The sequence below is a fragment of the Agelaius tricolor genome, unplaced genomic scaffold (genome assembly GCF_023055355.1).
Source record: "Agelaius tricolor isolate 1412-34295 unplaced genomic scaffold, bAgeTri1.0.p SCAF_7, whole genome shotgun sequence".
NCBI classification, from domain to species: domain Eukaryota; kingdom Metazoa; phylum Chordata; class Aves; order Passeriformes; family Icteridae; genus Agelaius; species Agelaius tricolor.
In genome coordinates this window covers 26,686,171-26,710,251 of record NW_027269267.1, presented here as the reverse complement: position 1 = coordinate 26,710,251, position 24,081 = coordinate 26,686,171, and the positions used below count along the sequence as shown (strand labels likewise).

Here is a 24,081-nt window from a genome sequence, read left to right as displayed (position 1 = left end):
CCAGCAAAAAAGAACCTGAGGGGGGAAAAAAACCCAGACACATATCTGATATTCAAAATAATAAATAAATTTCTGTCATTCTTGAATAGATAAAGAATCTTTATCGTTCCCACAGGCAGTCAAAGGAATACTTCCAGCACAAATATTATCGAGGATTTTCTCCTGGTACTTCTTCTCCACTTCTGGTCTTAAGAGTAACAAATGGTTGTGGGGTGATATATGAGGAGCTGAACCATATTTCAGCACTGCTGATACATCAAACATGGGTAATGTAGCACATATATCACAGTGTTAGGAAGCATAAAGCCACTCCAGAATAATTCCTGATAAGGCTGAGAATCATCCTGGTATTTAGCAACTGCTCTGCAAACACAAGAAGGGAAGTTTTGCTCACTAAAATGCAGGGTATGAGACAAGCAAAGCTCTGAATGCCTCAGCCTGTGAAACACTCATCTGCTGTCTTCATCTGCCTTTGCAGGGAGCACATCTAAATGCCTACCCTTAAAGGGAAGTCACTATTTTAAGGGAGTCACTATTTTACTCTGGGAGCAGAACCATGAGAATTTCTACCAAACACATTCATCATAACGTAAAAACTTCAGGGATAAGGTTCAGATGCAAAAAGGGGGTGGGGAGAACTTTATATATAAAGTGTATTTCCTTTTGCACCAGATGGCAGATAGGAAGGCTGTAAGCTTCACTGTTCTGAATGTGAACTAAGCCTACCCTTTTGAACTCTGCCACTGTCACCAGCTCCTTCAGAAGTAAAGGATCAAAAGTAAATAGTATCTTTTTCTGCTGATCACACCACCAAAGCAGTTTTCAGATTCGAGGGTTTATGCATTAGTTTCTTTGAATGCCTTTAAAAGCAACATGATATCTGCCCAGAAGAGAGCAGCATTGATACCCTGGGAAGGACAACCAAGGTATTCTCTCTTGCCAGTGGGCTGGCTCGTATTATCAGACAAAATATGGAGATCCAATTACTGTGCTGAAATTTAGGAATTATTTCTAATAATCAATTAATAACCTAAGCATTGTTAATGGGAGATTTTGTGTGTAACAGGCATAAATCTGAGTCAGCCACACAGTTGTGTTTGTGTTAGAGCAACAGAAACTGTTCATAACATTTGAGGCTTGAGTAAAAGGACACTGTTATAGACAAGGATACCTTTGATGCACAGCAGATGTACCTTAATTAATCACAGAAACAATATGCTGTTTGCAGGGAACTTTTGATGCCTCCATTTTAAAGGCACCAAAGAGCCTGATGTTGACAGATGAAGTATAACTCTGTTACCTAAAAAAAGCCTGTGGCTTCAGGATTTAGAAGAGAAGAGGATATTCTGCTTAACTGAGGCTTCCTTTTCTTCCGTGGGACAACGTTCCCGCCTATTCCCACCTCTGCCAAGGATTTTCTGTGAGAGCGTGGCCATGTCGCAGGGCAGAGCTGTTTGCTGAGCGTGCTCTGCCTACGCTCCGCCAAGGCAACGCTGGCAGCGAGTCAATCCCGGCTTGGCACGGCCCGGCCGGCTCTCCGGGCTGGGCTGCAATCCCGCTCCGGCTCTGCCGGTGCCCCGGCCGGCCCGTGGGGCCGCACGGTAACCGGAGCAGGGCCCTCCCGCAGGAGCAGCCCTATGCCCGCTGGAGCACGGAACCCCCTCCCGCCCTCCCGCACAAAAAAGGTAATAATTACGTTTTGCTGAACAATCACAAATGTTCACAGCGCTGCAGTGTCAGTTATACCAAGCACAAACTCTTTATTTTCTTTCCCTTGCCATTGGAGCTGAACTACTTTTACATTTCTGTGTGGGTGATCGCCTGTGATCCCGCAGAGGGAAGGTAGCTTTCCTGAAGAGTGTGCTGGAGCAACTGTTGATCTCCCTTGTGAAATCCCATCTGTTGTCTGCAGCAACTCTTACTTGCTGGCTGAACAAGATAATGTTTCCCCAGCAGTAGCTGTAATTTTCCAAGCACTTTACTGGGTGCAAAGTCAGAACTTTATTCAAAAAAGGATAAGCAGAGATATAATTTTGCTCTCTCCCTTCTGTTTTGCAGTGTTAGGGCTGAGTCCTTGTAGAATTCCAGCTTTGTTCAAGACCTCTAAATATGAAGACTAGTGTGCTAATTTTTGAGGTGAATTCTGGAAATAGGGAAGCTAGTTTTTTAATATAATTTTCTGTATTATTACACCACAGTTTTTACAATCTGCCATTTATTATTTAAATAATGTTTAAATGAATGTTAGTTTACGGTGGAAACTAATCAGCAGAAGCTGAAGTTGGGAATATTTCAGTGTATTAGAAAAACGTTCTTCACCCAGAGGATGGCTGGGCACTGGAAGAGGGGAAGTGGTCTCAGCACCAAGCCTGACAGAGCTCAAGATGCATTCCGACAATGCTCCAGGGCTCATGGTGTGGCTCTTGGGGTGGCCTCTGCAGGGCCAGGGGTTGGGCTTTGATGATCCTTGTGGGTCCATTTCAACTCAGAATATTCTGTGATTATGGCTGTAATGAATAACTTGGGAAAATTAAAAAGAAGATTGTGATGATTTTGGAGAAAAAAAAATCCCAAACCAGCAAAGTGAACTTAAATAATAACCCAGCCACCTTTTCTTCCTGGTTATGGGGAAATTCCTTGGATTTGAAGAGCTGTACCTGAAACCACTCTATCTCGTACTAGCGAGACATTTCCCTCGTGCTAAAACATTTGAATTTTTTTTTTTTTCCCCTAGATATGAGCAAAATATGAAGTGCACAAATATAAGCCGGGATCACCCTCAGACCCGTGTCTCCCAGTCGAGCTGGCCGGGCAGGGAAGGTGGCCCGGCCCCGTGGGCGCGGAGCTGCCCTGCCCTGCCCGGCCCGGTCCGGCCCGGCCCACCCTGCCCTGCCCACCCTGCCCTGCCCTGCACTCCCCTGCACTCCCCTCCCCTCCTCGGCCCTGCCCTGCCCCTGCCCTCCCCTCCTCGGCCCTGCCCTGCTCTCCCTGCCCGCTGCCGGCCCGGGCACGGGCACGGGGCGGTCCCGGCGGCCGCCCCCGCCCCTCGCAGGGCGGTAGGGAGTTGAACTGGGGAGCCGGAGCTCGGCGCGGGGCCGCGGCCGCGGCGCTGCTCGGCCTGGGGAGCTCCCGCCCGGCCGGGCGCTAGCGGGGCGGCCGATGGCGAGGCGAGAGGACGGGCGGGACTGGGCGTACAGGTAGGGCTGCCGGCAGGGCTGAGCTCGGACCGCGCCGGCCGCGCACGGAGGGTGAGCTGCGCCTCCCCGGGCGCTCGGAGCCGGCCCTGCCGGGGGCTGCGGCCGCGGGAAGCCCCCACGGAGCGGCTCGGGTGCGGCTGGTGGCTGAGGGCGCCGAGCGGCCGCCGCAACCTTCCCTGCCCGAGGGCAGCCGGGGAAGGCGGCTCCCCTAAAACCCTGCGTCCTCCCTCTTTGTTTTCCCTTTCTACTTTGGGAATGGAGTGGAGCATGAAATTAATCTGTACTTGCTGCCTGGGCAGTCGCAGTTGTAAATAGGAGATGTGTGTTGATGGACGTGTGAGGGGGTTTTGTGTGCGTGTGGTTTCATGTTCCGTGTCTTCAGAGAAACCTGTGTCGGGGGTCTCGGTGCTTTTTACACCTGTGGGTTTCGTGTCAGATTTGACAATGAATACTAAGGTGCTCTTCTAAACAGCCAACAATGTAATAACGATTTGGGATCTGAATATTTAATTGTTCCTCATGTGATTCATGCTTTACTACCTGTGACGCTCCCGTGAGCCAGTTTTCCCAAGGCTGTGCCAGTGCTGCTCCATGGCCAGATTCCTTCGCCATGAATGAAACAGGCAGTGTTTCGGGAAGTTAAATCCTGAAGCCTGTCCTGAAACCTTGTCTGACTGGACAGATCCCTCTGCCTGTTTAACTTCTGCGAAGCCCATTAGAGTCTTGTACTCAGGTGATAATTTGCAGGTATGGAGCACCCTGGGAAGTTGCCATAAATATAATTTAGCAAGGTGAGTTGATCTATTAGAATGGAATTAGCCGTGCAGTTCTGATACTCTGTCATTATTGAGCTGCCTGAGATAATGTGCTGTAACTTTGAACAATTGTAAAAAGTAAAAGAATAAGCATTTTGGTACTCATACAAAGAAAGTAGCTCAACACAAGGATTTGTCTTTTTCCATCTTGTATATTTTCATGAGGATAATTTCAGAAATTAACCCTTTAAAAAATAGCCTTTGTAACTTGTTACATGTGTACTTTCTGTTGTCATTTTTCTGCACAGAACTGTCTGGAAAGAGAATTCAGGCCATATTGGAGCTGTTGTGCTATACTTCATACTTTTCAACTGTTCACCTGTGTTGTGGAGAAAAATACCTCCCTGACTTTTATGTGGCCATAATTTTGTGTCAGTTTCGCACACAATGGGTCCTTTGCTCCAAAAACTCCTTACTTAAAAAAAAACAGTGAATCTGTGAAACTGACTGAACAGTGCATGTTTAAGTTAATTTATTTAAACAGCTTTGATATGCTAAATGGAGTGTAACAGTTTGTGTAAAGTAAGCTTTTGCTGGGAGGAGGGAGTCTCGAGCTGCTTTTAGAAATAGCAGCTGGAAGTTATTTAAAGCATACTTGCCTTTTTTTTTTTCTTCAGCTGTAGGTATGTAGAAACATTTTTATAGGAATTCTTTTTATTTTGTAGGGTTGATCCATATGGGTTTGAGAGGCCAGAAGACTTTGATTATGCATCCTATGAAGCATTCTTTTCCAGATACCTAGTGGTACTCACTAGAAGAGCAATAAAATGGTCCAAGCTCCTAAAGGGGAATAACAGTATACAGAAGAGTTTAAAAGGTGAGCTTCATGTCTCTTTATAAGTAAAAGTGCATTATGTTAGGATTCAATAGGTTTGTATTTTTAAGTGTTGAATACTATTTCTGTCTTCAAATTAAAATCAGTAGTATAAACAGTAATAATTCATAAGCAAGTTTAGAGGGATTTCATTTAAACCTTCCAAAAGAGGGAATACTCATTCCCTCTTCAGCACAGGAATATCTTGTTACATCTGTAACCCAGCTATTGTGGCCACTGGCACTCCAAGGTGCTGTTTTGCAGCTGTTGGCTGTATTGTACTCTGTGCTATCTTTAAAAAGACATGGCATTATGTAGAGATGCTGTCTTGAACCCCAGGGATCAGGATGTTGGGGCTCTCAGTTGCTGCCTCTTTAACAGTTCTTTAGGCTGCTGAGATTTTCTAGATCTCCTTATCCTCCTTTCTTAAAATGACAGGTACCATGCAGCTGAAAAGCTGTGTACTAAGAACTGATGATAAATGCCATTAGAAGTGAAGAAAGCAAGCTTAATGCAGGGGCTAATGCAACACTGGATGAAATGCTGATGGAAGTGTTAATGTCTGCCTCAAAGAGGATGAAAACCTCTAGTAATGTTTTATCTTGCAACAGATACAGGTAGAAATAAATGCAGAGAGTCAAAAGGTGTTAAAGAATCCTGTGAAACTAAAGGATGGAGTTTCCTCCCACTCTCTCTGGGTTATGTTTTTCATATAAGCATCTGTTTGCTGTAAATGGTGCTTATCAGGTTGCTTTCTCTTTGCATGTCTTTTGGAGTTGGCAGAGTTCTCTGAAGAAAGTTAAGAAAAAATTGAGTAACATTTAGAGATGTGCTGCAGGTGCACCTGTGATTCTGATGGCTTGGGTTTGTTTTTTTTCCTTGGCACCAGAAATGGGATGATAACTAGTGAGACATTTTAAATATAACAGTGTATTTTGTGTACAGATGTCTGTTTTATGGGTGAGAAATTCCAGAAAATGTAGGTTTGAGCTGTAACTGCTAGATCATATGCTGCTAACCAGAAAGTATCTACTTCTACTATATTATTTTTTCTTAGAAATGTAAATATGTTTTTGTTTGGGGTCAAATTTGAATGTAGTGAGAATGTCATGCCATTTTAAATTAGTGAGGATTTTGAAATTTTGCACAACTTTGTCTTCTAGTTGGGGAAGAATACTCTCAGTTTTGATTCATGCCCTTCTCTTAATGTGTGAGTGGTAACAGTGGCAGCTTTTAGCAATTTCTATGAGTTCATTTCATTTCTCTTTGTGTTCCCAGTTCTAGCATTTTAGAAACAGTATGTTACGGTGATACTAACAGTGGGACTGCCTTTGGTCTTATTTTGGAGCCAAAACTTTGACCAAATCTGTCAACTTGTCCACCAGGCTTCAGAACCAATGGTCATGTTGCCCCACGGGGCACATAATGGCAGCAGCCTTTAATGTGCCTTTGATTGTCTCCAACAGGTTGCTCATTGTGGAAACTGGGATTCTGTAAATCCACTGAGGGGGACACAGGCAGTGGCTCTGGACTGTCATCAGTCCTGTGGGCTGGTACATGCTGGTACATCACCTTTGATGCTACTGACTTCTGCTAAAGATACCTGGATTTCTAGGCTATGGATTCTCACATATACATGTAATTGCAGGGAGTGTGACAGGAAAAAGTAATACTGAGGAAATGTCTGAGTGTAGATTCAGAGTTGTTACAAAAAGCTTTCTGCATTAGCCTCATCTGATACCTCAGAGGAGGAGGGGGAAAGCTTAACCTGTGCAATTACTGATTTTTAAATATTTCCCTTCTCATTTCAGTACTAAGATTGAATTCTGTAACACGCACGTGGAATTGTGTAAGCAGGTGTGTGCTTTATCCTGCAAGATGATTATGCAGTGATTTCCTTGCAGGCAAATAGCAGAAGCTCTGCTGGTTATTCACTGAATTTCCTCCTCCAGGACCTGACTTCATTGCTATGAAGCTTTGGTCAGAACTGCTGGCTCTGCCATAAGCTAGAACTGAGAAGAATATTTGATTTGCCATTTCCCTCCCCAAACACAGTAGCTGTGAACCAAACCAATGTTGTGTGTCCTGCTGTGAGTAGGTGTGAGAGAGAGGCAGTGTATGTGTGCTATCTCAGTAGTTCCACACCCATTTGTCTGCACACAGAGAAGCTCATCATTTCTGTCCAGGCCAACAGGAAGAAGTGATGATTTGTGTTAATTTTCCAGTTTGGAAATGTGGCATGTTCACATGCTGCTGGGTTTGCCTCATATCCAGGGTGGTTTGTATGTGTATAATTCTGTTCCACTATAAAGAAAAAGAATTAGACCACATTTTAACAATGGAAATTAAGCAGTGCATTCTGTTGTTCTGTGTTGCAGCCTGCTGGTAGGGTGGGTCATGGGAATTTGGCTGACAGTTCCTTTCACTCATTCTCCAGTGTCTTCCTTTTTATTATTTTTCTGGTATTTTGTTGTGTCCGTGTCTGCCCCCCCCCCCCCCCCCCCCCCATCTTCACCTTGTTTCCACTGCACATGAGAGTTTATAATCATTGTTTGTGACTTCCCTTCTTTCTCTCTCTCTCTCCCTCTGCCACTACTGAGATCCTCCAATTTTTTTTCTTCGTTTCATTCAACTCTGTCTTTATGGGACCAAAATACAGCTTTCTGCTCTGTTTACAGGTGGGAAACAACCTGTCTCACATAATTGCTCAAACTATTCTAATTCTCACCCAAAATCATGCTACACAAAGGAATTTGGCTGTTGGGTGTGCTAGTCAAAAGTGACCAGTAGCAGAAGATACTTTCTGATCTTTGATAAAATACAGTGAAAGGGAAAAATAAATGTATTAAACAGGGTTATAACATGAGCACTTCTGTTCCAGGGCTTGGTGGAAGGAAAGTCAGTTTGGCTGGAACTTTTTTACAGCGCTTATGTGCTTTGATTTTTTCTGTTATGTATTCATGAAATAAAGCTTTCGGTTCCTCGTATGCTGTTTCCAGCTTTTCCACAGAATTTTTTTTCTAGGGCACAAATGTATTTCCTCAACATTCAACTATAATTGTTAGTACCTGAAAGTGTAGATGTACAGATGCTTCTCAAAAAATATTTTTAAGATGAGATAATTTTTGGTTTTAAATGTTTTGCTACATAAACTTGAGTCTATGCTGTAGAGTGAAACAGTGCTAATAGGGGAAAAAGGCAATGCAACATTTGCCTTGAAGCAGAAGTCTCCAAAATTCTCATATTCTACCATCAAACAAGGACAGGCAGGTTGAAATTACTTATTTTTACATCTTGTTACTGTAAGTAGTGTACGGTATTAGAGAAATGTTATTTTCTGCATATTTTTCTCTTGAAAGTTACTTTAGGTACTTAGCACTTTTAGACTGCTACCCTGTTAGGTAGCTGTTTTTTCTTGTAAAAAGGAAACCACATTCATCAAGTGTGACTCTAAACTTGTGAAACTGGCACCAAGTGTCAGAGGCAATTGAATTATGAAAGGGGGGGAGAGTTTGCCCCCACTAAAAATTGATGTTTCACATTTTGTTAATGAACAGAGGCCAAAATTTTGCCTGAAGATATTTCTTACCTGCGTATGGTCTAGAATTTAGACCACCTACTATGCTTGTCCTGGGAGTGATTCTGTGTGCAGGGCCTGGGGGTATTCAACAGTGCTACTTTTGAGATCAAGCCCTTGGTTTATAACTGGTATTGGATGTATGGGTGGAGACCCATGTACAATCTGGCTTCATCTGGGAAAGTTCTCAGATGTTACAGTGGGAGAGTATTCTGCAATGTGAACTGCTCTTGTGGGCTTCTTAGTTCCCAAGGATAATGTGGAAGAGAGCTTTTATATGTGTATATATATATTTGTATAAACACAACTCTATTTATAGAATATGATATATCTATGTCTATCTACACATATAAATGATATCTATTAAACTGCAGCTGTCCTCCTTTTCAGAACTATTTTGCTGCTTCTGAATGCCACTTTGCAGATCCTAGCAAGTATTATAATGGTGTAAGGGAAAAAAAGCACAATGTAAAGGGCTTTGCATTCCTCAGGGAGTGAGGAAGCTGGGTCAATAGTCACTTGGGGTGGTACAAGCTCCTGGCTGTCTACTGCCATGAGAATGATGACACTGAGGAATAATGAGTGTGTGCTGTGCTGCAGGCTGCTTTCCCCTTGTGCCACTGTCAATGGCTTGTCCATATGTATTGTTGGATATCAATGTTGGCTATGCTTCCAGAATTTACAGTTGTTCCAGAAAAAAATGCCACTGTGATTATGTGCTAAAATGCCATAACCCAATATTTAAGGCAGTAAGTTTGTTTCTAGGCTCATCTGAATGTCCCTTGTTAACCTAAATGGAACTAGTTCTTTATAGTCATTTCTGTATTTACTATGTTGATTTATAGGATTTCTTGAGCATTACAGTCCAAAATCTTGTAAAAGAGATGAAGTGGGGATTATTAAACCACCATGGAAACAAGTGAATTATTTCCAGTCTAAAAGAAGGTTGTAGTTAAGGTAACTTCAGAGCTAGAACTGTAGAGTCTGTAACACGTAATATAAATCCTCATTGAGAAGCTAAACAAAAACTGCAGACCAGGCATTTATTACTAATGGGGTTTTTTTGAGAGAAAACACCAGATTTTAGGTGGGTGAAATGCTCACTATATGTGCATCTTTATGTTGGTGACACAGGGAAAGCAGCTTTGGGTCCTAAAGGATAGGCAGCTGTAATTAGGTGGAATGTATTTGGAAGGTGTCTGGCTGAGTTGTACCTTGCTTCACTCTGCTGTTTCTAAGGCCTTTAATTTAGGCAGCATTTATTACAGAACTGTGTGATTCAATAAAACCTGGCTAGGTAGTGATACTGTGTATGGTAATGTGTGGGTGGAATAAAAATCCCCACTTGGATTTGAGTCCCATAAAATTTAGAGAGGAGAAGTTGATGCTTTTATTGATACAACATGATTCATTTAGTACAAAATGTCTGTTTCATTTGTTATTTTCTTCTCTGCAAAAAAAGGAGAAGAATCTCAAACATTCAGCTATCTTTTTGGGTCAGAAAAGGTAAAGCTGATTTAGGATTATGTACCCATAAGCAGCATTGACTCCTTATTAATATTTTTCATACCATTCCCAGGAGGAGGCTGCTTTCGTTGTCATTAGCCTGATGCTTCTTCCTGTAATTTTGCATCATAGTTATTTACACTGAATCATCTGCTTTAAAAAAAACCCTGAAGGACACCCTTATGATGAAAATGATGCAGGAGATAAGAGCTACTTTAGATTTGAAAAGACTTCCACAGTTATTCTAGGAAAAAGTCAGCTGCTGCTCACTCACATCACTCCAGTTTTTCCAGGGCTCATTTAGACCGGAGGCACATATTTCATAATCCTCAGTTTCTGTTGTACTTCAGTGGTCAGGTGCTGAGCTGAAGCCCTAGGGTTATGGTAACATGGCCATTGATGCTAGAGCTAAATGGGCAGAGCCATGGTTTCAGAGGCCACTGGTGATGTAGGAAAAGTCAAGTCAGTGCTTGTCTGAATGAAAAAGGACAAAGATCAAGGGGGAAGCTTTGCTGTTTGTATCTCTATGCAGAAAAGCAGAAGAAGGGGAGAGGACTCAAAATCCACACAAGGGAAGAGAGGAGGGAGGAAAACCTGAGTGTGAGGATCTGAAGGGGGGAGTCTGAGTGACAAGAACTTAGGAGTGAATCTAAAATATACTATGCAGCTGAGAAGTAAATGCTTATCCTAAAATGGTAGCATAGGAGAGAAAATATAATAATATCCAGTCAAGAGTTTTCCTCTGACTTCTTAAATTCAGGCTGTTCATTTAAAAACCAGTAATACAGTTGGTTATTTTTTTATTTCTTTAAAAATGAACAAACAAAACCAAACTTCTTGTCTTGCAGTGAAGAGATATATCAGGAAAGGCACCCCCAATGAACACCGTGCATTGGTCTGGATGATTGTGAGTGGGGCCCAAACCAACATGGAACAAAACCCTGGGTATTACCACAGACTGCTTGAAGGAGAGAAGAATGCCAAGCTGCTTGAAGCAATCAAAACAGGTTATTCTCTTGATAATGCTGTTTATCCGTATTTATCCATCCTATGGCCTTAAATGTTAGAGATCAAGTTATGTCATGGAAAACTTAATGTTTCTGTAGTAGTGGTTTAAGTGCTGAATTAACACTTAAATTAGATTAGCCATAAGCTCTTTAACAGAACAGATCTTTCCAGGTTCACCATGTGGTTAAAAGCATTAAGGAATGCTTTTAAGAAAGATTAGAAATTATTTGAGAAGAAATAAACTAGAAAACATTGCAGTGTCATCTAAGTGATTGAAGAGTTGTAACTTGGAGCCATGACACTTGCCTTTGAGTCTGTTTCTCCTTAATTCTGTCCCATAGGACACTGGAGCAGGGTTGGTTGAAGATGTAGCACAGAGGCCCATATGAGGCAGGTGAAGTATGCTAGGATTTCAGGTTGAGTAAGAAGACAGCTAAGAAAAAGCTGCTGATAGATTTATATGAATTATAAATGGTGCAAAGAGGTTGAATAAGGAGCAATTGTTATTTGGTTTTTGTAACATAAGAATCAAGGACACTGAATGAAATTTACTGTGCTGCAGGTTTAGAAAAGTTGTGGCACTTGTTACTGTGCTGTGGAGGTTAGAAGTATGAACTGGTTTAAAAAGGAATTTGATAAACTGAGAGGTGGGGGAATCCACTCGATGCATGAAATATTAAACACTAAATGTAAATCCCTGGGAGAAATGTAGGAGGTGAAACACCCCTCCTCTACTAAACTGTTTTCATGTATGCTTTCTGTGAACATTGATCAGTGGCCATTACTGATGGAAGGGTATAAGGGCACCCAGACCTTAGGCTGGCCCACTGGGAGGAAAAAGGCAGTAGGTGAGGACAAGCAAGTAGGAGTTTGATGTAAGTGATACTTGTCCTGAAACCTGCTGCAGCAGAGCCTTTGTGGCCAAGCTGATATTGGCTGAATTGTCTAATTAAAAAGTCAAGAGGCTGGGCTCTGCTCCAGAACAATGCTGAGGTTGTTTGGTTAGAAAGGCAGGTTGTCTTTTTCCTCTTGCAAAACCCCAGGTACTTAAAGTTTGGGTCTTGTGGATTTTTATTCAAGTTGGATAAGCATCCAAAACCTTCTGGTTTATGCAGAGTTTCTTCTCTGCCTTTCCCCACAACAGCAGTACTTTGGGCTTTTGGGACTACACGCCTTAGTAAGGTATTTTGGAGCATAAATTTCATGTTCCTATGAATATGGAGACTAGCCAGAAATCTGCAGGCTTATATCCTGCTCAGAACTAGAAACGGTAGAGCTCTTACTATGAATAAAGAGGGAGCTAGTAAGATGACTTTCTAAAGCCCACCTTGGTAAGGGTCTGGAGAAGCATCAAAGTATTCAATTGGGGTAAAAGTGCTGCGAGAGAGAGTTGAAAACAACTTCTTTCCAGTACTAGACAAAGACAGGAAGGGTCTGTAGGTGGCTTTCCCCACAGGTTAAAATGAAATAAAAATATTTTTGTGGGGGAGGAAAAATACTGGGCGAGGATAAAGATCTGTTTGTGACCTGTGGAGGAAATAAAGTTTTGGAAGAGCTACTGCATTGACTGGAAAACTGCAGAAGAGAAAATTAATGTGGAGCAAGTGAAGGAAAAGATAAAGAAAAATGGCCCGGAAGATTTTATTGGAGGGGAAAAAATATAACAAAGACCTCAGACACTCCTCCTTCAGAAAGGAAGAACCAATGTGGACATAGGAGGGATGAAAGGAACAAAGTACTTAAGGTGAATGTAAACTTTGTGGTTAGTGTGTTTAATGAACATATACTCCTGTTGACTGTGCACATTTTATAGTGGGCTTTGGCTGAGGACTCTTTCAGTGTGAATTGTTGCCTGACTTTGATTTTGTTTCTTCAAGTGTTGTTCTCCCATTACTGTAGTTGTTTTTAATAATAAAGCAAGGTAAAGTGTGGAATTGTACTGCTCTTTGCTTTCATATTTGCAGTTTCCAGAATTTTCAGGCAACAGTGTGGTATATATTCCCATAGCTGTGAAGTTACAGCCCAGCACAGTGCTGGGGGTTTATAAACAAGAGAACAGCAATCACACTTTTTTCCTGGGGAAGGGACAGGAGGACAAGGCCAACCAAAGACTTTATTTCAAATTCAATTTAAAATGTGTAAGAGCCAATGTGTCCCTCTTTCTTTCACATACCCAGAAGCTGCAAACAATTTTCATGTATGTTTGAAACTAGTTTTCATATGGGAAAGTCTTTGATGTGGTATAATCAAGTTAAAAAGGGCAGGTAGACTGTGTGAAGAAATGGTCTAATCTTTTACTAATCAGATTTTTCTTTATAGCAACGGAAGTCTTTCAGCTAATTAAATCTGTAATCTGTTCTTTCACCATTTTTGCCCTTTAACTTCCTGATTCTGATCTGATGAGCTTTGTTGCTACTTCGTTTTGTATGGTATTTGCTCTTTGAACATTTTTGTTTATTAAGAAAAATGTAGGAGGGAGCAAGCTTCTTACTCTGACCATTAAGAAAGAGCTAAAAGAATGCAGGTGTCTAAATTTTCATGTCTTAGTTTATGTACACATTTAGAAGGGCATGTGTTCCAGCAACACTTTGTTTTTCATGCCCTATTCTATGAAAGCTTAGTAGGACAAATGATGTTGTAAGATAAGAAGTGGCTGTCCTACAATGCAGAGGTGACATGCTGGGTGCAGGAAGACTGGATTCTAAGTTGTAGCTTCCTTGGGGTAAGCTTCCTTTAGGCTGGGCTGTTCTGAATTTTAGCTCTTGTATCTCATCCTTTCTCCCCATTGAAAAACATGCTATTGGACAGAAGTGTGTCTGTGTCTGCAAGTGCTCAGGCATGTACATGCAGCTATTCTGTGTTTCCACTCTTACATTTCATGAGGAGGAATTGTAGGTGCTGTAAAGCCTACAATGTTATACTTACCAGTCAGTCCCAGAGCTTGAGCTGTGCTGTGTGACAGTAATTCAAACAATGGTCACTGCCATTTCACTGGAGACAGGGAATATTTTACTATCAAAGCACTAAGAAGCTTTCTCTGAAGCATCTCTGAAATTGTGAGTGGAAGTTGGGAATTTTCAGGTGAGTTTAAAGCATTTAACCATGCAAGAGGAAGGGGAAGAGCACTGTCAACTCTTGTGGCTCTCTGTTAGAGGAGCTCTGACAGGTCATATCCAAACAGCTGCCTCATGCGGTCTTTGGTCTACTAGAACAGCTGAAGGAAGAACTGGAGGAGTAAAGTGTGTAGTGACACTTCCTCAGAATGTTTTTCCTAGTCTCCAGTTATCTGCTGTTTTGAGAGTTGCCAAGAAATGCTGCATGTTTGTATCTAATAATGCTGGATGGGAAAAAATTTTAAAAAATTTGCACATAATTTTGCAGATTTGTGCAGTCTCAATGCTGTTAATCATCTCCCTCTAAACTAAGTAGCTTTTATCCACCTGGGTTTATGCTGTATAAGGTAGCCATTTTATATCTGTGGTCTTCTTGTTGCCATTCTTTCTGTAGTTTCTCTAATTCTGGTATCATCTTTTGGAGATGAAGGGGACTGGAATTTATGCATGTGCTTCTCAGATTTATACAGTGACAATATTGTTCTTTTGTAGGAAATCCTAACCCTGTTGGCTTTCTGGATTGCTGAAAGCTCTTGAACTGTTACTTGGTAGTGGGGGTTGTGAGGGTCAGCTTTTCTGACTTTAGTTAATGAAAAATTTGGCCTTAACTTCAAACAAACAAACTCCCCAAGCCTCCAAAACAATTTATAGTTCCAGGTATGGCAGGAAAAAGCTTGAGGATGACTGCTAAACACCCAGTTATAACAAATCTAAACTACCCTTTAAGTATACTGTTTTTACAAGTTGCAGTTTATGGCCTAACCTCATTATTTGCAGTGGAGTTTTTGAGTGCTTGTAGTTGACAGTTGAAGTGAATTTTTGCTCTGCTCTCTACTATGTAAAAAAAAGAAAAGATCACCTGCCTGGAAGCTCTTCAGAGCAGATGTGCATCACAGATGTAGCAGTGGCAAAAAATGAACTTAAGTGGAGTAGGATATGTTATAAAAATACTTGTGTAATTTACTGACCACCTGTGTCTTGGAGTGGGAAGTACCCAGGATATGAAAGTAAAGGTGCCATGGTTTAGGAAATGTATTCTTCCATTTAGCACTCCCACTAAAAGCATGTGCCAGTTCCTCTCCCCACCTCCAGTTGGAGGGACAAAAGGCAAAGAACATGGCTTGGGATAAGAACAATTTACTGGAAACAGCAATGAAATAAGAAAATGAACAGTAACAGCAACAATATTAATAACAAAAGGTATATAAAACAATTCACACAGAAAGAAAACAAAGGATAATAGACAATACCAGGTGGCTCCCTCTGCAACTTTCTCAACTGGATGGAACCCCTTCTCCCTGGAAGGCAGTCCCTTTCCCAGGGCCCTGGCATTGGTCAGGTGGCATAGAACAACCTCCAGGCCCTATAGCCACACCCCCCCAGCTACTGCAGAAATGAACTCTGTCCTGGCTGGGATCAGGACAAAAAGGAAGGATGAGATAGCAGTGTCAAGGTTGCCTTGTAGATGCATGACTTTTGAAGTACCCTAAGTAGGAAAAGCACGAGACTGGTTCTAAAAGCATTGTTTTTCTGGACTGTGCTTTCAAATCTCTTTGCTCCAGAAATAGCATCAATGACTGTAGTTCTTGGTACCAAAATAGACATCTGTTTTATAAACTGAGGCTAATGTATTCTGCCTGTTTGTGTTACTGAATGAGGTTGAAATACTGCAGATTCATGAGAGGGAAGAAAGAATCCAGTGGTCTTCTCATGGTTGCTGCACAGAGATAAATCAGCAGGAAAGCTGGTGGTAGTTTTTGCTTTATAGCAGCATAAAACTGCCAGCTCAGACAGTGGAAAGATTGTAAAAAAATTGCTATTGGGATTTAATCTGAATTTACTACAAAAGAGTAGCTAGTCTTTTCATTGTGACCTCCTTCCTGGTTCTGTGCTCTCATACCTAGTTTATTTATAAGCAGCAGATCTACACATAATGAAAAGATAAATCCCAGAATTATGACTATCTAGCAGTGTAAGATTCTAATGTTCATTTTGCTGTTTGAAAAGAACCCTCATTTTTTTTTTCCCCCCCAAAACTGTACTAGTTTGAGGCTGCGTTCCTTTGGACAGTAATGTCTATTAAGAGCAAAGTAAATTAATGGACAGTAGGTCAGAGGGTAGGCTGTGCAGAGCATGAGAAGGAGGTGTTTGTATGTCTCCCCTGGAACAGATGGATTAAAGTGGATATATATAAATGGTGAAGCCAAAAGAACAGTCCTTGCCTGCTCCTTCCATTTGCCTCAAGTCATCTCTGACCCTCATCTTGCACCATGGTAAAACATTGGTTTGTGTGTGCCTGTGGAGGGTTGAGTTCCCTCACCTTGAGTCAGAGTAGCCTCAGAACTAGAGGAGGAGGGAGAGCATGCAAATGGAGCAGAAAGGGCAGGATGGAGAGGGAATGGGATCCTCTGCTCTTGTGCTCAAAGGAATAATCTGGCACAAGGAGTCCTGTAAGACCATGCTCCATATCTTCTATTAAGGGTAAAGCTTTTTAGCTCCTGTATCTTGTTTCTTCTCTCTATCCCCTCACTCTAAACTAAAATATTGTTACTAAATATAGTTTTAAATCCTTCATAAAACTAGGGAAGGCTTCCCCCAGTCCTTGTGGGGAAAAAACATGCTCTGCAATCAGAAAACAAGTTGCAGCTGATTCTCTCAATTGCAGGCTGTGAAATTACAGATGAGTTCAGTTTGAGTAGTCCCTGCTTTGTATGTGATAGACTTTTCTTACTTTCCCCTCACCCTTTCTCTGTGTAGCTGGGGAGAAGAGCCATGGCTAAAATGCAGCATTAATCTTTTCTGTAACATTCTGCATATACTTTAAATAATATACAATATAAAATAAAGAATAAATTCTGATTATGCAAATACTATGCTGCTTACCAAGAAGAAACAAAATAAATTTATTTATCCTGCAACTGTCTGTTGGTCAGGTCCTCTCAAAAATCATCTTTTTCCTTGTGGTTTTCTTCTCATACACAAGAGGTGAAGTGAAATATTTTCCTGCAAATGATTTGTTCCCTTTAAAAGGAAGAAATAGCGATTAGTGTGATAACTTCTTCATGCGTGTGACTTCCACTACACTATTCATGATTTTGGGGAGCTTTCTTCCTTTGGTTGCTTATAGCTGAACTTTGTGTCAAAGCTGTAACAGACTTCTTCCTTTATGCCGGAAGAGGCTGATAAAAATGATAATTCTTAGGACATGAAGATCTCTACAGAAGTGCTGTTACTGAAGTTGGTTTTTAACTTTAACCCAATTTGTTGTTGTTAAATATAACCCAAACAACTACTCATATTTTATTAATAACTCTTGGGTTTTGAAAATCTGCAGAGTTACTTTTAGACATTTAAGTTGGAGAGAAAAATACTATTTAAAGATCAGATGCACAGCTCTGTGCCAGTGACCTTGTGTTTTCTCTTTATGGAGTGAAGCAGACCAAAAATTACCTCTGCCTGCTTTTTCTAGCAATTAGGAGCTGTTTTGGGGTGACTAGCTCAAACTTGCATGTCTAATTTTTAGACCTTTGTAAGGAGAGATGAATGCTACTATTAATGTTTGGGCTGAAAGAAATTAATGGTTGGAAATTTCAGTAATTGCATACTCCTTACTTGGTTAAGCGTTGAGCTTGAAGCATGTGGGAATGTGCTCTGCAGCTTGGTTATTAGAAACCACTCCCACTCTTGATGATCTTGCCCCGGTGAAGATACAAATCTTCTCATGATCACATCATGGATAAAGTTAAATTTTAAAAAGGGATTTTTAAGTGGAAGTCAGCAGTTGTGGGAACAGGTATGGGTTTTTTTGGCTGCTACTGTTTGGTAGAAGTTCACTGAGTAAGTCAATTGAAAGTTCATCTGATTTGTTACGAGAATGTGCTTTTCTAGAGGCAAACTCATGTCATGCCACTTGACTTGAAGTTTGGCATGTCTTGTGTCTGTCAGTCTAAATACCTGGTTTGCTTTCATTTAAGGCTTTGCAGTCAGACATGGAGGGAGTCCAATCTGCAGGAAAATTTCTTTAGGTCTGCTTGAAGTTGTTTTCTGTACACTAATAGGATTATTCTTTCTAGGAATAGATTATCCTTGAGTGCAAGTGCCCTTTCAGCCATAATGGAGGTAAAGCTGTTTCTTAACATTAATCCACCAAAACAGCTCAATGAACTATAGTGAAGCTTCAGTTGTACTTCAGAAGACCTATAAAAGTTTTTTTTGGAAACTGTCAAGGAACAGCTCTTAATTTTGGTCTTTTTCCCTTTTGTTTAGACATGAACAGAACATTTCCAGATAATGTAAAATTCCGCAAAACTGCTGATCCATGTTTGCAGCACGCACTCTACAACGTATTGGTAGCATATGGGCATCACAATAAAGCAGTAGGATATTGTCAGGTGGGTAATCACTGTTCTGTAAACAGTGCTGCATTTCACCACTGCTAACTGCTCTTGTCCATTTGAATGTGTGTTTTCAGAAGCATACCCACAATTAATTTCTGTTTATAAACTGGGCTTGGGGGGGGTGGGGAGGGGCAAGGTATGAGTAGCTTCAGGCAAATTCAGATATCCTTCTGAATTTCTCAGTGGCTGTTCTTGTAGCCAGCTTGATCCCTTTGGTTCCATTTGTTAACTGCAACATAAGTAGTTGCTTTGGAGAGCAAGAGGGAGCGAGCTTGCTTTTCCCTCATCCTGCCAGTTTTCCCCAGACAGGCCTTGGTATCTACAAGGCATCAAGATCTCAGTTTCCTGTGTTTTCACTGTCACATTTTTCACAGTACAGAAACACCAGAATTAATGTGGCATCGTGTACTTGGGGGCTGGTAGCATTATTTAGTGCCATCTCCCAGTATAGATAACACAAGTAGGAAGAAAATTTCTTTGAAATTCAACCTGATATTGCTTTGATGGCAGCTCAAGAAAGCTTCTGTTGTCACTGTCAAGTACTGTAAAGTTTTCCTGTGGGACACAAAGAACATAAGTTGATTCATGATAGTCTGACAGTCAAGGAAAAAAAGTGTCTGTCTTTAGGGATCTTAAAGAAGCAGGCACTGTCATCAGCAAAATGTGCTTGCAGTTCACTTACTAAGTTCGCTCCTGTCTCCTCCAGTTCCTGAGCAAGAATGTGTCTCCTAACATATAACTCATTTTAGCTGAGAAAGTTATGTAGTAAATACAACTACTCCAAAGTTGAAAGAATATGAACAGTATTTTTTTAAATCTTGAGAGGAGAAGACTTAAAGGGACTTAAATGTACACTGAAGTCTCTGAAAAAAAAATTTTTCTTGTGTACCCCAACTAGTTTTTGTACAGAAATTTTCTCCTATTCTTCAAAAGATGAATGATTTCTATTATTTTCAGTAATGCATATTTATGAAAATATAATTAAAATATGTTGATAATAACAGAAGGGGTAGAATTACGAATACTCAATTTTGCAAGTGTCAGGTTTCTGTATAGAGGTGGCTAAACACAACATAACACACAACTTCTAAACCACAGTAGCTTCTACATGTCCAATTGTTAATAAAATATTTTGGTACCTTTCCTGTTTAATGGGCTAATGAAAGAAGAACACTTAAAAACCCCTTCTTTGCACATCTGGTCTCCTCACAGGATCAGTGCTATTATATGTATCTATGGAGGACTGGAGGTATTATGGAAGAAAATATTTTGTACACAGCCATTGTGCGAGTTAAGCAGCAAAAACTTCTAAAAGCTGCTGGAACTGCAACATTTTACTTTATGTGTTTGGGTCAGACATTCTCCTCCTGTAGCCTCACTATTTACCTGCAGGTTTGTTGTGTTTGTAGTGCTCATCTAATACAGCTGTGTTTGGGTTCTGATCAAAGCAACTTTCGGTTGAATTGGGCTTTGGAATTAAAAAAAAAAAGGCAAAATTGAAAGTATAGACTGCTAAGCCTTTTCTTTTAATTTTCCTCTCCTTGATCTTTGTTAATAATTCTTGTGTGCAGGTTTAGCAGGTTACTCAACCAGTGGCCTTCATTACTAGAATTGATTGAATATGCAGACTTTGTAGAACTGTAGTAATTGAGCCCTTAATCAAAAGAAGTAAGATAGGTTTTGAGATGCATACACTTATCTTAAGAGTTTCTTTCTATTTCAGGGCATGAACTTCATTGCTGGATACCTGATTCTTATTACAAAGAATGAAGAGGAGTCTTTTTGGTTGCTGGATGCTCTTATTGGAAGAATATTGCCTGGTATGTTAAAAATATAGTTTTATTCATATATTGGAGCTTGGCTTTTATCTTTGCATTCTTCTCCAGCTGTAGACAATATCTGCATCTGGTCTGTTCAGTAGCTCTCTGAGTTCTCTTGCCTGGATCTCTGGATTTGCAGGAGGTGTTTACACAATCAATTTTGCCCCATGTATAAGCTGAACCTCACTGCACATGTGAGGCAGTTTAAAACCAGAAGCAGACCAGGCACAGCTATATTTTTTACTGCTGTGAAATGCATTTGGGAATGTTTTTTCCTTGGGATTTAATTATAGAGGGAGAATGGTTTTATCGTAAATTCCTATGAGCACTGCACAGTCTGACTACAGATACACCTTTAATGTAGGTGGAAGGTCTCATTGGAAGACCAGTAGAAAATGGAGGACTGATTCCTTATTGGCCTAGTTTTGCTTTTGCACAGATTTTTATCTCAAATGGTTGGAGGTGGAATTCAGTATGACACTGTCAACTAGGTACTGGTCAAGGTTGATTGAAACTTTCACTTTTTCTTCTGTCTGCTCACGTTTAAGATTAAACAACCAAAAAAAATTAGTTCCCTATTAAATAGAAAGGAAAGACCTTGAGAAATAAAGAACAGCTGAAAGATTCTTTTCATGCTTTTGAATGACTGTAAGAAATTATTTTACATTGAACACACCATGTAGGAACTTCGATTTTCCTTGTGTGGAAACAGTGGTTGGACTTTGTTTCCAGACTGAAAGAGTAGAGACAGGCAGGGAATGCTATGACTTGTTCAGTCAGTCTGCAAATATTTAACGTTATGCAGCCTTGAAGTTTACTTTCAAGCTGTAAAAATAGTCTAAAGAAATCAACTGCCTGTTGCTTTGTTCAGCCTTGAGAGCTCTAAGCTCTGCAAACAGGTAGGAGACAGTGCTGCTGTCTGCCCTGGGACCTGCCCCTGCCTTGCATGGATATTTGTCTGCTTTGACATCACTGTGTCAGGGATAAGGCACTCGGTAAAAGGCAGGTTTATTGTGAAGTGGTGTGTGGAAACTCTTGCTGTTAATCCTTTCCATAGTCTTACACACTTTTTTTGAGGCAAAGGAGGTAGAGTCAGAATTTTGTTTGTCGTTTTTGGTAGGGAAACTAATTCACTTTATCAGAAAGCCTTCGTTTTTATATATCCTTCTACACTTTACTGATAGTTGTGGCAAAAGTTGTTCTTATTTTTCCTCCTAGCTGTTGACTTTATCTTAGGCAGGTAGCATTGGTGATGAGAAGAAACTCATAACATGAAATGCAATTACTGTGTATAAAGTAGGTGTATGTTTACTCAAGTTATAGGTATATTTTTACTTTTCTGTAACAAGATTGTTGTTACTGACTTTAGCCTCTGTCCAACTAGGCAATATGAATCTTCTATATAGTATGAATATTTGTATTGAATAATACAAGGCTTTATTGACAGAAAACTTGTTGCTGATGCTCTTTTTCCCTGCCCCAGAATTTAAAAAATATTTTTATCCCTTCTATTCCCACCACTCTCCAATATAGTTTGAGTTGTATATTTATAAAAGTCAAAGCATGACAGATGAAATAATTGGCATAATTTCAATGAAATACTGTGTGTGCATATGTAAGAGGAAGAATCAGACCATATTCATAAAGCAACTCAAGTAAATAATTACTGCCTTTCTGTTAACAGTGCAAGGTATTGCACATTTCAGTTTTAAGCCCTATAATTATTTGTTAGGGAAGCAGAGAAGCACCTCTCAAGATCATGTAGATCTTGAATGTTTTCCAGGTTTTCAGAGGGAAGACTAGGAATCAGTTTTGTTGGATCCTATCAGTTGGATTAGCCAACATTTTTCCATTAGTTTGGTTGCTGATTTGGTTTTCTGGATTTGTTTGCATTTTAATATACATGTTTTCCCCCTATCATTGCACCAAATATGCCTCCAGGTCACGTCCTCATTTTTGAGTGTGTCCTGTCACTTCCAGTTAAATCAGTGGTGCTTTAGGACAATTTGGAAATCCATTCTGTGCCCTCTGCCGTGTCCCTGTGGGTGCTCCTCCCCTGCCCACACACATTTAATTACATTGAACAGCCACTCCAGAACCGTGATGCTGACAGTGGTTTTCTTGGTCAGCAGATGAACTAAGCCAGCCACAGATCAATGGCATTGATTGGTAAATGTACTGTGTGACAGATGGGAACATCCTGGGCAAGTGACAGAAAATGGGACTCCATCAGTAAAGGTTTTCTGGCTGAATTGTTCTGTCATATCCTAATGAAAATAGCACAGCTGGGAGAAAGAGCCAGTAAATTAGGCTTTGGTTGATTGGTAAGAGGAGTTGTGTGCAGGCCTTTCATTTGGCTGAACTTCCATTTATCCAGCACTGCTGGATACAGCTGGGTGAGGCCAGAAAGTTCCTGCTTCTGCTGAGGGCAAGCCCATGAATTTCTGCCTGTTGTCTGTCAGCAGCTCAGCCAGGGATTTGGAGGGATTGTAATTTAAACACTGCAAGGGGGAAAAGAATTATTTGTTTACCTGAAGTTTTGGTGTTACCAAGTTTTTTTTGTTCCCAAGCTCATTCAGACAGATTCAATTCAAGCTCAGAGTGATATGCCTGCAGTTTGTACACAGCATAGCTCTGATGTTTCTGTTCTGTTCATCACTGATGCTTGTTGAGAAGTTTTTTTGGGATTTTTTTGTGCTGTTGAGGAAAGAGTGGGGAGATTGATTTAGAAAGCATTGGCTAGGTAGGACCTTTTAACTGCGGTACCTCAGTATGTGAGTAAAGGAGTATACTTGTCATATTTTACATATTTGTGGTTAAATGGTGAGCTTATGAAAAGAAAAACTCAACACTGGTCTCATTTTAGCATGACAGTTATGCTTATATGGAGGAGAATAATCCCCCCTTCCACCTTCAGTGGTTCTCTGGAAGCTATTGTGTATATCAGTGTATACTCTAACAAATCTACTGGACTATCATACTGGTGTTACTCTTACTGAAAACTAGTTGTAGAGTACTCCTCCTGTGGTTAAGAGAGGTCTCATGAGTTCTGCACTACCCCATTCATGGCCAACTTGATATCCTTTTATTCTAGTGTCAATGCCAACTTTTGGGGGTGAGACAAGTCCCCCTCTCTTTTGTGCTCACTTTTTATGTATTTGGAGGCATGTGCTTTTGGTATGGAAAGCTCCTTTCAAGGCTATGTGTGACATGCATGACACCATGCTTGTAAAGTTGCAAGCTTGTGCTCAGCTTGACAGCTGAGCTTTTTTTTTTATTGTACCATCAACCCAGAAAATTTCAGCAGATTGATGAGTTCTGGGCTACTTCTTTATCTTCCTCTGGCAGCTGTCAGCTACAGGTCCGTGAGTTGGCAGGATTCTCACTCCATGGATGAGTTCCTCTGTGTTTGCATTTGAAGCATAGTGGTGTGCCCCTCTGGCCTCCAACATCACATTTGGTACTCAGAGACAGGAGCATTTTGCTGGTCAGCTGAACAATTAAGAGTTTTGAAATCTGGGACTCCATCACGTTCTACTGTTAACCCCCAGCCACAATGAAAGCATTAATGCTTGGGCATTAGAGGTCAGTTGAATATACCTAGGAATTAAGCATGCAGTGTCCTGTTAAGCTGAAGGTGGAATAAAGGAGTCATGTGCCTGTATTTAGAAACCATGATAAGCCTGAAATCCTCATTACTTACAAATCTGAACTGCTAGGGGATTTGAGACTTGAGCAAGCAGGAAATAAGCAACTGATGGGTTTTTTTTTTTTTTTTGGTAAAATTACACAGGTAATAGCATTTGAAATAATTTATTTACTTTCTGTATCATA

At 40.8% G+C, this 24,081-nt stretch overlaps 1 protein-coding gene across 3 annotated transcripts in view; it reads left to right on the top strand.

Moving 5' to 3' along the window:
• Positions 1–1,564: 1,564 nt before the first annotated feature.
• The window catches only part of GRTP1 (growth hormone regulated TBC protein 1), a 34,587-nt gene continuing 12,070 nt past the window's right edge, over positions 1,565–24,081 (top strand). Inside the window, exons 1-5 of one of the 3 annotated variants that reach the window (XM_071430686.1) lie at positions 1,565–1,685; positions 4,678–4,829; positions 10,758–10,916; positions 18,297–18,421; positions 20,151–20,247. In XM_071430686.1, the coding sequence (XP_071286787.1) occupies positions 10,811–10,916; positions 18,297–18,421; positions 20,151–20,247 (328 nt within the window). In that variant the 5' untranslated portion in view covers positions 1,565–1,685; positions 4,678–4,829; positions 10,758–10,810. Of the gene's footprint in view, positions 1,686–2,992; positions 3,198–4,677; positions 4,830–10,757; positions 10,917–18,296; positions 18,422–20,150; positions 20,248–24,081 lie in introns of those variants that run through there. The other 2 variants (XM_071430684.1, XM_071430685.1) reach the window with 2 other exon arrangements.